The 17,172-nt window shown below is 37.2% G+C and overlaps 1 protein-coding gene across 2 annotated transcripts; it reads left to right on the forward strand.

Annotated features, from left to right (window-relative positions):
• The first annotated feature begins 160 nt into the window (after positions 1-160).
• Positions 161-8,223, forward strand: LOC135076876 (myosin light chain 1). 2 transcript variants are annotated; one of them, XM_063971356.1, is made up of 7 exons: positions 162-268; positions 595-622; positions 4,972-5,129; positions 6,139-6,289; positions 6,993-7,079; positions 7,431-7,491; positions 7,795-8,223. In XM_063971356.1, exons 1-6 carry the CDS (start codon positions 266-268, stop codon positions 7,454-7,456), a joined length of 453 nt encoding a protein of 150 aa, XP_063827426.1. In that variant the 5' UTR covers positions 162-265; the 3' UTR covers positions 7,457-7,491; positions 7,795-8,223. The 2 variants fall into 2 exon arrangements, with proteins under 2 accessions (XP_063827425.1, XP_063827426.1); XM_063971355.1 differs by lacking the exon at positions 7,431-7,491 and having other exon boundaries at positions 161-268.
• Positions 8,224-17,172: the final 8,949 nt, after the last annotated feature.

A 17,172-nucleotide genomic window follows, 5' to 3' on the forward strand; every position in this document is an offset into this window, starting at 1 on the left:
GAGTCAGCACGATCATGGGGAAACCGTGAAAACTCCTCGTCTCGCTCGCGCCTACGTGATCGGCGTGCGTTTGAAGACGCTGCGCGCACGCTCCAACTTCGCCGAAAATAGAACGGTCGCGGATTCCTGGGCTAAATCTCAAATATCCAGACGGGTGCGCCATCTAAGCCAGTTAAAACAGTCCCGCGAAAAGTTACCGAGCCCCACTTCTTGTCTGAACGTCTGCCAGTGAAGACCGGGAGGGAACCAACTAACACCACACAAAATGGTGAGTCATCCATGACGGCAGTGAAATGTGAAAAGGTGTTAGTGAAAATGCGGACTGTTAGATCGACAAGTGATATAGGGAACGTGTTGTTATCTCGTGAAACGATTCCGCAGACCGGAAATCGCGAGCGACATGGAGCTTCAGCGTACCTTCCATGAAATAGTGTTGTGCATAAACAGTGAGAAAACATGGTATCGTATACCTTCGTCGCTTACACACGAGCACCTGCAGTGTTGAAATTCACCAAAAACACACAAGTTAGACCCACACATTGCATGACACGCTTTAAAACATCAAAGTAACGATATGTTTTTGGTAATTTTCAGAGCGACCTCAGCAAGAACGACGTTGAAAGTGAGTATTAATTTTCTGAATCATTTAAATAAATAAAACTTTTAACATAACTTTTAACTTGTATTGACATTAATTTCAAATCTTGAAGAAGTTCAAATGAGTCCTAATTGAGATATAACTGATTAAAATTAAAAACTAACATAGGCATTGCATCCTAACATGAAACTTTAACATGCGGTAGCTATAGTTCATATACGCGTACTTTGCTGAAACATTACATAAATGAAATGGGAGTGAACATCGTAACATCTAAGTTTAGACCGATTCTCTTAAAAGGCGTGCGTTCCTAAGAGAAGCCGGTGGCGGCGCCAGTGGCAGGGCCACGCTGCGCGCGCGCTGCGTTCCAAAATTAAACTTTTGCGTCACGTGATCCGTTCGGCCGCCCGCCCAAACAGAGAAACTCCGCTCAGATTTCACTGCAACCTGCCGAGAGCTTTTTGGCGTGAGAATTAGCCGGCCAACCGTTACCTGTTTACATGCAAGATGCAACTAGTGAACCACCCATATGCGTCATATTTGGGACATTAATTGGGGTTCTGTTGATATGATAAATCAACTGTCATTATCAAGGTCGTCATGTGGTTTTAGTCAGCTGACAGTAGACTCTTATTTTTCTTCATCTAGCAACAATTATTCCAGTACACCTAATTCTTGAATACCTAATAACTTGATAACAGTTATTAAGACTTTTTGTTTCAAACTTAGATATTTTTGAAAATAATTTGGTTTTATAAAATCGATATTAACATGAAACATGAAACAATCAATTCAGGATTACAATCGGGCTTGTTTCTATATTTAAGGGATTGCTATTTAAGAATATCGGACGTTTGGCACCCAGTTAAAATTAGGGCAGAGTTACAATCGAGATATAATTAGAATGTGACTCAGTGAGTTTGCAGTGAATATATCGAAACTTGCGGTGGAAAGTATTATTCTGGGAGAAGAATGTATGCCCACGCGCCGCCTACGCGCGGCACCTGAGCGTTCGGAAAAGTAATGAACTGAAGTTTATGTGACTGAAAATAAAGACTGCTGATGTCTAAACAGATGAGATAAACATTCATAATTCATTAATATAGAATGGGACTATGATTTTTGGAGCAAAGCTGTAATATTCTATGGTAGAGCATAAAATAAAGCAAGTGATTCTTAATTGAATTTCAATATTTTGACACCTAATGGGTCGGTTCTTTCTTACTTAGGCGTCGTTTCAGCCTTAAATTAAACTTTGTTATTATAGTCTAAGATCCCGCTATACAACGACCTTCACCGAGATGCTTATTTGATGAAACATATTTTATATACAATTTAACATGTCAATAATTATATTGCTTATGGGTTGCCTAATAAATTTCAGTCCAGGATATGATTAATTAATCATTAAAAAAAGATTTTTTTTTAAATATTTCATCGGTTTGACTATTAAACAAACTCCATACCAATCGAAAGTATGAAGCCCATAGAATATGCAAACGTTAGGTTGCCTATTCTTTTCCAGTCATAACTCTCGGGTTGCCAGGTATAAACAGGTAAATTGATAGAGCATTTTGCATCGGTCTGATAATTTAATCAAATTTAAATGAAAATAAAGATTATTTCATTCTGAACACGGTGGTATAGGGTTGCCTGCGAAAAATCAGTCCTGAATGACGGTTGTCGAATTTTGTAAAGTGAAATTTAAACTGAAAGGTGACATTTTTCGAGTAGTTGGCAACATTTGGATAAGACGAGTTGTATGAGGCGTTTGTGTGTCTTGTCAAGAGGTGTCGCTTGGGTGAAGAAATTTCTCCAGTGTTGCCATGCTTTGGGAGGTTTGGTCCAAAAATGTCGAAAGTGGAAATAACGACTTCCGGTCAAAAATTTGGATGACGCCTCCTGCAAAAGGGTCGTACAAATGACATTTGACCATTTTCATCTCGATCACCTGGCAACACTGGCAGCTACGGGGAAAAGTATTGTTTTCGACATGGGTGTCTTTAAAGTTAAAAGGACGGACAGAAGGAGATATGGCAGAAAAAATCCAAAAATGGGGTTTGGTCGGTTATACGACCCAAATTATGGGAAAAATCCGAAAATTCAGAAAATCAAGATGGCGACCGAGTAAGCGGCCATTTTGTAAAAAGTTTCAGATTTCTGATTTTTCAAATGCATTTTTTGGGCAGTTGGCAACATTTGGGAAAGTCGAGTTGTATAGAGCGATTACGTAGTTTGCTGAGGAGTATCGTTTGGAAAAACAACATTTTCCAGTGTTGCCATACTTATTGCATTCTTCGCTTAATTTAGACCATTTTCCGCGCTGAAACCCATTTTTACTTTTTTTCTAACTTAAACCAATCCCGTGAAACAATTCCTTAAAACCACCCAAGTCCCAAAATTTTGTGGCACCGTAGCTGCCAGTGTTGCCAGGTAATCGAGATAAAAATAGTCAAATGTCATTAGTTTGACTTATTTGCAGGAGGCGTCATCCAAATTTTGGACCAAAAGTCGTTATTTCCATTTTTTACATGTTTTGACCAAATCTTTCAAAGAATGGCAACACTGGAAAATTTTGTTTTTCCAAACGATACTCCTTAGCAAACTACGTAATCGCTCTATACAACTCGACTTTCCCAAATGTTGCCAACTGCCCAAAAAATGCATTTGAAAAATCAGAAATCTGAAACTTTTTACAAAATGACCGCTCACTCGGTCGCCATCTTGATTTTCTGAATTTTCGGATTTTTCCCATAATCTGGATCGTATAACCGACCAAACCCCATTTTTGGATTTTTTCTGCCATATCTCCTTCTGTCCGTCCTTAACTTTAAAGACACCCATGTCGAAAAAAAATACTTTTCCCCGTAGTTGCCAGTGTTGCCAGGTGATCGAGATAAAAATGGTCAAATGTCATTTGTACGACCCTTTTGCAGGAGGCGTCAACCAAATTTTTGACCGGAAGTCGTTATTTCCACTTTCGACATTTTTGGACCAAATCTCCCAAGGCATGGCAACACTGGAGAAATTTCTTCACCCAAGCGACACCTCTCGACAAGACACACAAACGCCTCATACAACTCGTCTTTCCCAAATGTTGCCAACTACTCGAAAAATATCACCTTTCAGTTTTAATTTCACTTTACAAAATTCGACAACCGTCATTCAGGACTGATTTTTCGCAGGCAACCCTATACCACCGTGTTCATAATGAAATAATCTTTATTTTCATTTAAATTTGATTAAATTATCAGACCGATGCAAAATGCTCTATCAATTTACCTGTTTATACCTGGCAACCCGAGAGTTATGACTGGAAAAGAATAGGCAACCTAACGTTTGCATATTCTATGGGCTTCATACTTTCGATTGGTATGGAGTTTGTTTAATAGTCAAACCGATGAAATATTTAAAAAAAAATCTTTTTTTAATGATTAATTAATCATATCCTGGACTGAAATTTATTAGGCAACCCTTAAGCAATATAATTATTGACATGTTAAATTGAATATAAAATATGTTTCATCAAATAAGCATCTCGATGAAGGTCGTTGTATAGCGGGATCTTATACTATTATGTTCATTCTTACTTACAAACTATTTAACCATTGCTCAAACCACTCCAAGCGTTAAGTGGATTCACTTGTAACAATCTTAGTGGAGCTAGAAATCTTGAGTGCTAATTGAGCTATAACTTGAGAGAGAAAACTCGGACTGAAATGGGCGTTGCTAACTTAATTAATACAAAGCAAATAAACTTTACATTAAGCAAGTTTAATGAAAATTAGGCACTTTTTCAAAGTTATTAATCATAAAATAGCATCGAGAAAAATATAGAGCTTTCTGTTCACAAAAAAATTAATATTTAGCCACGTTATACTAATTTTTAAACTATCAAAATATTGACAGTGATTAAAACATTGCATTTAATAAATCAAACAACGGTTTCGCACTACACTACGCGGCTCACTCCCACCGGAAGTTAAAATACGGATCCATAAAACTAATTAGAGAAAAAGGATGACGGAAAACGAATCTAGTATGTAAACTACCATACAAATAGTTCTACGACTGAGTACAGTCAGCGTCAAATAGTTCGTGACAACTGACACCCAAAGTGGCCAAAAAGTTGACAACACAACGCAACAAAGACGTGTTGCGAACTTTTTGACTCTGTGTTATGAACTATTTGACGCTGACTGTACTCCGAGCAGTGTTTTCACGTATCGGATTGGACGTAGTGTGGAACCGCTCTAACATTACAACCCTATGTAAAGTGTCTTTACAAATTGCGCCACGAGTGACCGTCGACTACTTTTAAACTAACTTTCTTTACCTACACGCGCCATAACAATATTTTATTGTCAATCCAGGGGCATCCTTCGCCTACTCCATCTACGACTTCGACGGCTCCGGCAAGATCGACGCCTTCAACCTGGGTGATGTCCTGAGGGCACTCAACTCCAACCCCACATTGGCCACCATCGAGAAGCTCGGTGGTACCAAGAAGAAGGGAGAGAAGACCCTCACGGTAATTTTATTCTATTGTTTTTCAAGAAATCATCTTTAGGGCCTATTATCTAAAGCGCAGAACCCACAGAAGGATAAGAGGTCCAGTAACGGACCTGCGGGAAGCGATTGTTTGCTACGGTGGCTATGCTATGGCTACAGTGGCTGCGCTACAGCTACGGTAGCATGATAGTTCACCCCTTAGTAGCTAGTTTCTGTGTGGCCAAGCGAAACCAAGCATAGCAACCCGAAAATTACAAAATTTTTCGCCTCTGAAATGCTTCCGGCACTACCACAGAGTGTTCTGCGCTTAAAAACGAGGCGAGAGTGTAGCAACTGTAAAAATGTGGATTTAATAGCTCTAGTACAGGAATCGATAAATAATAATCAAAAAAGTTCAAACCATGAAATTAATCCGCACATGATGGTCACCCTATTGCATAGAGTTGGCAGCGTTATTGGTAATCAAAGGCCTTTGACTGTTAACCCGAACCAAATCTATTTTCATCTCGTTCTCAACATTTACATAATACGTTGAAGTATTAGGTAAATATTTATTGATAGCCCAAGGTTAATAGAGCGATTGTTGGCACTATCTCTTATTGTTCGACACGATGCTCACATGATGAAAGTATTTGTTTCAATGTGTCTGTTGCCAGTTGCCAGAAGCCCTTTAATTTAACGACATCGTTTTGGCTACATGTTTAATTTCTTTGCACGTGTTTAACTTTTCTTTGTGATGATATACAAAATGAAGAGTAAGAAGCACTCTTTTTTGTTGCCAAGCCAATCCAGATTTACCTACTTGAATACCACCTTGTAATCAAAACTTATAAATTAAAAACCTCAATATTAGATGGACACAATTTATGAAAGTGATCAATGTTATCTTTGTATTAGCATCTGCTATTGATTAATTAGCATCATATCACGTAGATTATCATACTGAATAGTACACAGGGTGTTAGGAGTGATCGATTCTTGCATGTCATACAACAGCATGCTTTAATTTGTTATCATTTCTATTTCAGCTCGAAGAGTTCCTTCCCATCTACGCCCAAGCAAAGAAAGACAAAGACCAGGGTTGCTACGAGGACTTCTTGGAATGTCTGAAACTGTACGACAAGAACGAGAACGGTCTGATGCTTGGCGCTGAGCTCACACACACCCTCCTCGCGTTAGGTAAGTTTAAAAGTTACTCTATCATGTAACTATACGGCTTACTTTCCTGTAATCTTTTGTCCGAGCCTTTTGCGGTGTGATACTTATGGTACCTACATTGTTTCACAGTAGAATAGGTATGCCTTGGCAAAGATGCAATGGAATCATACAAAGAGTTTCTAAATCCGAAATATCGTCACAAAGGCTATAAATTATTAAATCTTTTTATTGCACGTCACTAATACAGATTTATCGTGATCCATGCCATAATCTGTGCAAAGCTGAAACTAAAGTTAATTCATGCTACAATACTATTTAGTTGAATACATTAACAAAGTTAAAAGCTCAAGGAACTTGTGGTATCTTTGTACCCGGGGAAGTTTCCAACTAGATACTGGAAAATTATGCAGTTATTCAAGGCTACAGTATAGTCTGTCAAGACATAAATATCTGTTTTAATTAAGTAAAATATTAATTAAATGCCCGATTTGGATGGTTGGCCTCAGGGTTTTGGTATTTTTATTCTCAAGAACTTGTCATGGCAGCTCAAGCTTAGAGTCTCTTGTCACGATACTCCAGTTAATTAATGGTTGCCAAAATAATCCAAGATATTTGAGTGGCATACACGAATCTTTGATTAATTGTTAGGAACTCTTTAGTAAAATCAATTTTCATGGGAAATTAAACCTTTTCAGCAAGTGCTTATGTCTCATTTCTTATTCAGGTGAAAAGCTGGATGACAAAGAAGTCGACGAAGTCGTCAAGGACTGCATGGACGCTGAAGATGACGACGGCATGATCCCCTACGCACGTAAGTATCATACTAGCAACAAACCATTGTATCCCTTTTGGCAACTCTCAATATTGAAAAGACTTTTGTGTACGTAGCATATTTTGTAGATGTCTTGAAGATGAAGGTACCTTGTAAATTTAATATAAATTAAGCACATTTTGCATGACCCTGGTAATGAAATACCAAACCTTAGTTGTGTGGAACTGCACATCCCCAAACTAGATTAGCACTGATTTTACCCTAATCACACAAAACCTAGAGTTACCCTAAATTATAGCACCCTTAGTTCAGTTAATTTGAAGGAGCACAAGGGCCAAAACATTTACCATTCTGCATGTGTCCCGATTCTTATTGATTGTACCTTTACAGCATTCCTGAAGAAGGTGATGGCGTAGAAGATCTCATCTCGTCATATCTTTAGTTATAAGTCGTAAGTGAACCAAAACATAAGGATGCCGCTACCGCAAACTTCTTCTCGCTTTTAGCAGGTTTTATAATTCTTGTCTCATGTCTGTCTGCTTCAATTTGTCATTTAACGTTTTCTTATGTCATAATTAAGTCGTTCTCTTACATACTATGTCACAAACAGAATTAATATCTAAATATTTATATTCTTTGTGAATATGTGTACTTAATAGTTTTCATTGTGTTCGGGCGTTAACGTACTCTTACTTGGCTATTAACAAGTCATTGACAATCGTTGCATCAACTTACATGTATTTTTGTGTGGCAGCTTTCCTCCGGAAAATGTGCGACGGCTGGGGCGCAAAGAAGGAGGAAGAAGCCGCGCCCGCGGAGGGCTAAACTCTTTGCGTCCGGACCCCGGACGTCGGCTGCCGGACACCGGACGCCGGCCGCCGGACGGCGCCCGCGCACCGCGCCCCGCTGCCCGCCGCCCGCCGCCCTTCCCTCAGCCGTCTCAACACCCCGTATGCGCCATCTTAGATACGGACTACCCCCTTTTTTATACTATGCAACAACATTGTACAACTCGATATCTATGACATCTATGACTGTACATACTAAACTAAGATTAAATTAAACTACTGTAAAACACACGTTGTACGTGTCTTTTTAAATTTTATTATTATTTATTAAGTACATTTATAATGACAAAAATACAAAAAACCGTAAATTATTTTATAATAAATTGTTAAAATTACTAGTCTTGTCTCACTTGATTTTGAAGTGATAATAATAAAATTTATTTCATCCCTTACATAATCACGTGGTTCTGCTAGAACCTGATAGGTTTATTTTTATTCTAGTCTGAAAAACAAAACAAAATTAGAGATCTAACTGATAACATACCATGAATTTTGAGACAAGATTGCATGTTGAAACTTTTGTAGATTTTTCATTAAAGATTTTTTAAAATAATACATTTGAATATCTTCATTAGGTTAAATTTTTACTTGCTCTATGAAAGGCTAAAAATGCCTGAAACTATGACTGAATAAGCAGCAGAAAACGACGACAGTTTACTTAGTCACGAAACATAATGGAATGTCCAAATTAAGTAATTTGCATTAGCGAGCTGATAAAAACAGCTGAAACTAAATAAAGGTAGGTCTTGGTACATAATATAAATGTACGTATTTCGGCAAAATGATGCAGATTCAGCAATATGCAAGAGATGCTAAAAAATAGAAATCCTGGAAGGTGTGACATTGCCTAGAATAAACGTAGAGTCCAAAATGGAACCAACATCCTTACGTACGACAAAAGATAAAATGAGTTGGTGCCTAAATGTTGGCCACTTCCTACAGCTAAAACCAAGTAGAGCAAACTTTTTAAAAGTACATTTCAGCTATGCGGGCCTGTTTTCTGTGAAGACTTCAGTTTCATGAGAGGTGCAAGTTTATTTTCTATCAATGCGAAGGGTGGAGAGAAAGATATCTGTGTAAGTATATTCAGATTAAAATATCCAAGTCTACTGAGCAGCTGAGGTCTGACATAGGTATGTTCTCCCTAATTTTAGTAACTGCGAGTACTTCTTAATTAGCTTACATAATAAATATACCATATCTGACAAACTTTAAATCAATTATAATGACTCCGAAATATGACGACTACGACATGATAGTGTGATAGAATAATAGAGTTACTAGAGTCTAGTAACTAAACCAAGGATTCCCTCGGGGCGTCTCTCAAGTCTCAGCACACCTATCTTGATAAAAATTATGGCTTGGATGAATTTACATATAATAGTCACCTAATAAAAATACATAGGTACTATGAAGATGGCAAGATACTGAAACAATTAATCTGACTGCACTAAGTAAGTAGAGTAGGTAGTTATTTTTCAGTATTTGAGTATCCAAGATACTGTTATTCTTAATTTCTAAAATTTTTACAAAAGGGATTTATTCATAAGAAAATAACGTAGACTCTACATTTCATTCCCTAATCGTGAATTACGAGTAGTAGGCACAAAGTCTCTAATTAAAAAATCGAGAGACGCTACATTGTAAAGCTCATACAATAACACCAAAACTTGATCAAGGTAGATTTAGCAGGTAGCTGTACTCGTTCATTAATCAACTCTAGCCACGTAATAAAGAACCTTCGGGTTATTGTATTATGAGTTATTATCGAGAGTGAGACCCTCGGTGGTCAATGCCCGTTTGAATACGGGTCAACTAGGCAACTCATAGGGGTGTCGTTTGCCAAAATCCACCCTCGCGCGCGCCAAGAAAAATGGCGCGGAAACTGCTTTCCCGGCATCAATACAAGCGGTTCGGCAGAGCTCGGCACTCGATCGGATTTATTCGGGTATTGCAGCGTGTGAGGCTGTGGGATATTGTTGCCGTGGTTTTCCCAGTCCCATGTTTTAGGGAAATTAGTTTTCTTATAAAATGATATACTTAGTATGATAGGCAATTTGCATTGTGTGGGTTGTGTAAACCAAAACTCTACTAAATATATTGATTAACTCGGAAGATAATAAAAATAAATTTATTCGAAAAAAAAAATGAAACTAGGTACGTGGTAAAGCTCTGCTGCATTGCTTAAAAATCTCATGTTTGGTATATTATATTAGCTTACTTACATTATGTTTTCTCATAAGTACACGAATATGAGGCTTTTTCAATGTCAACAACTCAGAGTCCATGAACATTTAAAAAATCTCCGAAGATTTTTTGTCGAAAAGTCAAGAAGTGATAAAGTACTATTGCTTTTGATGGCACACCATTACATTACAGTTCTACATTAAAAACTCTAAACAAATTAAGTAAAAAACCTAAAAAATTGTAACACCAAATAATGAATTCTTGCTAAGTTGAAAAACATCTAGTGGGGATTTTCTCCCACGCCACTGGCAACACTGTTCGGCTCCGGCGTCCCAGCGAGTTTCCGCGGCGCAGTGTTTATCTCGACGCGAGCGCGATCGTGCGGTGCGCGAACTTTGAGTGAGTGTTATCAGTGATAAGGTGCTGTGTTTGCCGGCACGCTGGTCGACAATCTCTCAAGTATGACTTCAATGTTTTATAGATTTTTTAAGTTCACTTGTGAGTTAAAACTGAGATATACACTTTTTGGCAAGGCAACTCAAACGACATAGAGCGCGGCAAAAGTAATTCGAATAAATCTTAAACTAAGTATGACAACGACGATTAGTATACCCATTAAATAAATTACATATCAGTTAGTAGAGTTATCTCTACCTTTTGGTGTGGCGGGTGTTCACAGATCAAATAGGTACCATTTCAATCTTCAGGGAGAGTTCTAGAAGTCCTAAAAAAAGTAAAATACAGCGTAATAACAGACCACTTCTAATCGTTTAATCAAACTTCAAGGAGAGATTTTATAAGTCTCAAATATTAGTTAATCCTAGTTACCTAGCCTACTTTTTCAGCTGTGAATTTCTTCAGAAGTTTCGTGTCTACTCGTTAAGTGAATTAACTTATGCTAATAGGCAGATAGATGGATGACATCATGGTTCTACCCTTTTATGACATCACCAAGACTAAATACTGTCGATACAACGTTATAAAAGGATTAATATAAGTACTCATAATAAAGATAAATGAGTTATTCTATAGTTACCTTGATGTAAAGATGACGTAAAATACATTGTTAATGCCGTTGGAAAAATCATCGCTCAGTACAAACAATGCGTTGTTGTTTATCAACATCAATCACAACTATCTAGCTAGCTGTTATAAACTATGACAAATATTGCAATTATGTTGATAGGTCTAAATTAAATAAAGATTTTATAACATTAGCACTCAACCATGGACTAATATTGACTCAACCCACCTCTGGAAAATGTCTTAGCACGGGAGTATGGCCTACAATTTGTATAATTTTCACATTTACATAATGTTATTCAATTTCAGTATACATTTTCAGACAGTGTATGTGTAAAACATACTTCGTTTCTTGGGATTTCGCCCGATACTGAATTAAATATTAACCCAGATCCAAGAGCTTGTTTGATGTAGGCTTGGGAGATATCGTTAATCAGTGAATGTTAATAAAATTGCTCAGTAATAAGTTTACATTGTGTACCGTTCATTAATCAAACATGGTTTATTCATCGATTAGTGTAATGAGTTGACTGAAAAAGTGTAGTCCGATGCCGAAATTAAGATTCTTTAAGTAAAGGATGCTCTAAATTACCGCCGTTATCCACTAAAAAGTTATAGTCACATAAACTGTCAGGGTATTTTCGTAGAGATGGATTATGTCCGGGTAAGACTTGACGATGGGATATCCTCATATGCCACAGAAGATACGTATCTTATACCTAAGTCCTGTATTCCTGGTGGATAATAGAACTGAATTCTGGTTCATCGAGTATTGTACACTTATTTTTATTTACTTGCTCTACATAATATTCTGCTTTCTAAGATCGTTGACACGAGTTATTTTAATAAGGGTCAAAGTTTCAATACTCATACCTACTCTTTTTGTGTATTTCTATGAAAATAGTAGCAATTTAGTTCATCAATTTAGGTTATGGCTTCGTTATAGGGAAACAATGCGATTTTTATTATTCTAAATACTTTAACAAAGTCTACATAATTGAGTAGTTGCCACTACCAATCAATTGAGGTACCTACTTTATATAGATTGTCCAATTGATATTAATTAGATTTTCTTGACTAATTTATAGTGCTTTTGTAAAGAAGTATTTTTTTACCACTATCCAACATTATTCAGAACTTCATCTACGTACATGATGTAATTCATAAAAAATAATTTCAGGTACCAATAAACGCAGTGACTTGGAATCGCCATGGCAGACGTGAAGGAGCCCCCAGCCTCTCCGGGCAAGGACATGGACAAACATAACACAGGTACGAGTAAATTGGATTAGTTTATACAATAATCACCATACAAAGAATAACTTCGAGAATCGTACTTAAGTTTTGTACGTAAAACTACGAACTTATTATTAGTTACATGCGTCCTTTCGTGACATTTGCGATAAGTTGTTGATTAATTTTGTGTATTTTTGTTGGTAAGGTGAATGGTCTTAGCAAGAACGTGTTTCATGTTGGGGAGCTGTTTTGTGAATTGTATTTTAAGGTTCCTTTAGTATGCTGATACTTAAGTGTTTAGTCTAAACTAGAGATAAAACGGATATCCGGCAACTATCCGGTAGGCCGGATATCCGGCCTAAATTTACTATCAGGCCGGATACCGGATAGTAACTCACTATCCGGCCGGATACCGGATATTAAAAAACTACGACAATTTCCTATTAATAAAATGAAAAACATTAATCTTTGAGGTAAATATCAATAAAATGGCTTATAATAATGACGGCTTTTATTTAAAGTCCAAAATGTTACAAAAAAGCCATTCTTCAAAAAACTTATTTCTTTTTCTGGGCTATTCACTCTAATGACGAATACATAAATACAGGGTGGCACAGAAGAAAATTCACTTTTGAAAATTGAAGGAAACCAAAACTGTAATTTTTTATGGAACTTTAACTATTGCAATTTGAAGGAAATTTAATGCAATTTATTTTTAAATTTACCTTTATTAAACTACATCGCCCAGGAGATTTCCTTGACGCTTACAACATTCGATCAACATACATCAAAACCTTGAAATGCGTTCGTTAGAATTACCTCGAAACCTATTTTCAATTTTTTGCCGAATGCTCAGCTTCAGTTGCTGCATGTTTGTTGGATTATAAAAGTATACTCTATTGTTAATGTAACACCACAAAAAAGAATTTTCTGGAGTGAGATCAGGGCTTCCTGGTGGCCAGGAGATGTCACCCCTGCCTGAAATTATTTTTTTGTGGGAACAATGACATGTCTCTTACTATCTAAATGCTCTCATTTGAAGTGTGACATGTAGCCCCATCTTGGTGAAACCAAGTGCTCCGGTCATAGCCTTGCGAATCTTGCAGCTTTAAAAATCAAAAAGCTTTTCAGCCTACCAGTATAGCAATCTCAAAAATTAATCATGCTTTCAATGCAACAAACCAATTAAGCAGGGATGAAATCTCACTGCCTCTGAGAAGCGCTAATCTCATTCCAGCAGACTTCTTTTTGCGGGGTTACCTTATGAGCAGAGTATACTCTAATAATCCAAAAACTGCAGAATTCATCCATCCTGAATCCATTTCGAGGTAACTCTAACGAAAGTTTTCCAAAATTTTGATGTATGTTGACCGAATGTTGTAAACGTCAAGGGAATCACATGTACGATAAAATTTATAAAAGGAAGTAAATTTTAAAATAAATTGCACTAAATTTCCTTTAAATTGCAATAGTTAAAGTTCTACAAAAATGTACAGTTTTCGTTTCATTAAATTTTCAAAAGTTAATTTTCTTCTGGGCCACCCTGTAGTAAATAGTATTATCCGTTAATGTCGAAATATTGCCGGTCTTTTTTTCACTGATGGTTTGATGACATGATGCATGCAGTTCAGTCAGATTACGCAGCAAGTAAACTAATTTAATTTTCGCTATTCAATCACACACTCACCATAGCAACCGAAATCGCTCGAATTGATCTGCCCCCTAGACAAGTGACAAAATCTGACATTCTATTCGGACAGATTCGATTTTCGAAAAGTGTGACTAGTCTAGTCTACTAATAGACCCACTGATCGCGTTCGAAGCACCTGTGCGGCGCTAAACTCGTCACGATAGGAAACGAGACAATGGGCCAACTATCCGGCCGCCGGATATCCGGCTATCCGGCCTAGCGGCTGGCCGGATATCCGGTATCCGGTATCCGGCCAAACAACTATCCGTTTCATCTCTAGTCTAAACTTTAACTATAATTAAGATCATGATTTTTACTTGATAACTTGTAGAAATCTTAACCTACGATTTGCTAGGATTTTTTTTAAAACAGCAATTTGCTTATCTAAAACTAAGCTTTTATTCCCACGAAAAAATTTCTAAAATGTCAACTTTTAACTTTTCATAATTTGATAGGAGCTTCTTATTTACTTTCTGTGTAAACTTCTGCGTTCAACAAAAATATAAAAATATTCCTAGCGGAGAAATACGAGTTCACGTGTACTTCATCCTCTTTGGGGACCTCCCTTAATACGAGCACCTACGCAATATATCCACTGGGTACAATCCCTATCCTTTTTATTTGGATAGGTAGTAGGTACCTACGTGGGACTAACATACCTACTTAATCAACCCTTCAGCTTATTGTGATATTAATACCAATTTTTCTTATTTTTTTACGGTCAACGTTTGACTATCTATGGATAATTCCTAGGTGTACGGATACCTTTCCATGTGGATGAGTGCGAGGGTCGAGGGATTCATATTGATCCTCCCGTTAACGAGTCCACACGTTATGAAAATCAATATAATGTACATAGTTAGATATGTCTCGAATAGAGATGGGTAAGTGCTAATAATCCGATTAATAGCAATTGGCTAGTAACGGATTAAAAGCAGTTATTAGCCATTAACAGCCAATAATAGCCGATTTCAGATGGTAACCCTGCTATTAATGTTATACTAATGATTAAACATATCCCTTCATAGTTTACAAATTTAGCACTTGAAATTTGGAAGGGACGTAGCTTAGGTACCGTAGAGGTGCATTAAGAAAGGAATACCCGAAATTCCCACGGGCACGGGAATTAGCGGGAAAATCCTTTTGTATGAAAAATCTAAACCGCTTAAGTTAGACGCTTGAAATTTGGCATGCAGGTACCTTAGTAAACTTCAAGCTTAGTTACAAGAGGATATTGCAAAATTCCCACGGGAACGGGAGTTAGCGGGAAAAAAACATTTGTATGAAAAAATCTAAACCACGTAAGATAGACGCTTGAAATTTGGCATGCAGGTACCTTAGTAAAGTCAAAGCTTAGTAACAAGAGGATATTGCAAAATTCCCACGGGAATGGGAGTTAGCGGGAAAAAACATTTGTATGAAAAAATCTAAACCACGTAAGATAGACGCTTGAAATTTGGCATGCAGGTACCTTAGTAAACTCAAAGCTTAGTTACAAGAGGATATTGCAAAATTCCCACGGGAACGGGAGTTAGCGGGAAAAAAAAATTGTATGAAAAAATCTAAACCGCGTTAGATAGATGTAGGGGCTAAAACGGGATCCACGCGTACGAAATCGCGGGCGGCCGCTAGTCTAAATATATAAAAGGAGAAACTGACTGACTTAGTGACATATCAACGCACAGCCTAAACGGCTAAACGTATGCACTTGAAATTTGGAAGGGACGTAGCTTAGGTACCGTAGAGGTGCACTAAGAAAGGAATTCCCGAAATTCCTACGGGAACGGGAATTAGCGGGAAAATCCTTTGGTATGAAAAATCTAAACCGCTTAAGTTAGACGCTTGAAATTTGGCATGCAGGTACATTAGTAAACTTAAAGCTTAATTACAACAGGATATTGCAAAATTCCAACGGGAACGGGAATCAGCGCGAAAAACATTTGTATGAAAAAATCTAAACCGCGTAAGATAGACGCTTGAAATTTGGCATGTAGGTACCTTAGTAAACTGAAAGCTTAATTTCAACAAGGAATTCCCGAAATTCCCACGGGAACGGGAATTATCGGGAAAATCCTTTTGTATGAAAAATCTAAACCGCCTAAGTTAGACGCTTGAAATTTGGCATGCAGGTACCTTAGTAAACTTAAAGCTTAGTTACAACAGGATATTGAAAAATTCCCACGGGAACGGGAGTTAGCGGGAAAAAACATCTGTATGAAAAAATCTAAACCGCGTAAGATAGATGAAGGGGGTAAAACGGGATCCACGCGTACAAAGTCGCGGGCGGCCGCTAGTTCAGTATGAGTCTTGAGAAAGTGCACATATGAAAATAGGCGGAACTACTAAACCTATTTTTATCGATAAAAAAAGTCAAAAAATATCTGAGTTTTTATTATTTATTGACATTTTCTGGGTATTTTATGTATTTTGTTAGTATCTCCTGTTATTAAGCACTAGCGGCCGCCCGCGACTTCGTACGCGTGGATCCCGTTTTACCCCCTTCATCTATCTTACGCGGTTTAGATTTTGTCATACAAATGTTTTTTCCTAACTCCCGTTCCCGTGGGAATTTTGGAAAATCCTGTTGTAACTAAGCTTTAAGTTTACTAAGGTACCTGCATGCCAAATTTCAAGCGTCTAACTTAAGCGGTTTAGATTTTTCATACAAAAGGATTTTCCCGCTAATTCCCGTTCCCGTGGGAATTTCAGGAATTCCTTGTTGTAACTAAGCTTTCAGTTTACTAAGGTATCTACAGGGTGGAAACGTTAAGTGATCTCACTCGATTATTTCTAAACTATTCAAGATATTGAAAAACTCGTTACTGATCCTGAAAGTGCTTCATGATGAGCTCTTTCAAACGGTACCAATAATAGGTTACAGAATAAACTGGATCTATCTGAAAATTCAATGTTTCCAGCTTCCATACTAAATGTATGCCAGACACACAATATTAGAAGTGTATTTTTTTTCATTGAATAATAAACTCTTAAAATAAACTCGTAAATTGTATTCTTATTTAAAATTATTCATGGAAAACATTGGTTTTAGGCTTTACTTGCTATAATATTGTCAAGAGATAAGTGTCATGACTGTGGTAGTACTAAATGTATGGAAGAAGGAAACATTGAATTTTTTGATAGATCCAGT

This window comes from Ostrinia nubilalis, chromosome 12 (genome assembly GCF_963855985.1).
Source record: "Ostrinia nubilalis chromosome 12, ilOstNubi1.1, whole genome shotgun sequence".
Lineage (NCBI taxonomy): Eukaryota > Metazoa > Arthropoda > Insecta > Lepidoptera > Crambidae > Ostrinia > Ostrinia nubilalis.

What these genes read in the sequence shown, in the direction of transcription:
- LOC135076876 (XM_063971355.1), top strand. An exon ending in CAGCAAGAACGACGTTGAAA is followed by an intron (nt 623 to 4,971) that starts GTGAGTATTAAT and finishes TTGTCAATCCAG; the next exon opens with GGGCATCCTTCGCCTACTCC. An exon ending in AGGGAGAGAAGACCCTCACG is followed by an intron (nt 5,130 to 6,138) that starts GTAATTTTATTC and finishes TTTCTATTTCAG; the next exon opens with CTCGAAGAGTTCCTTCCCAT.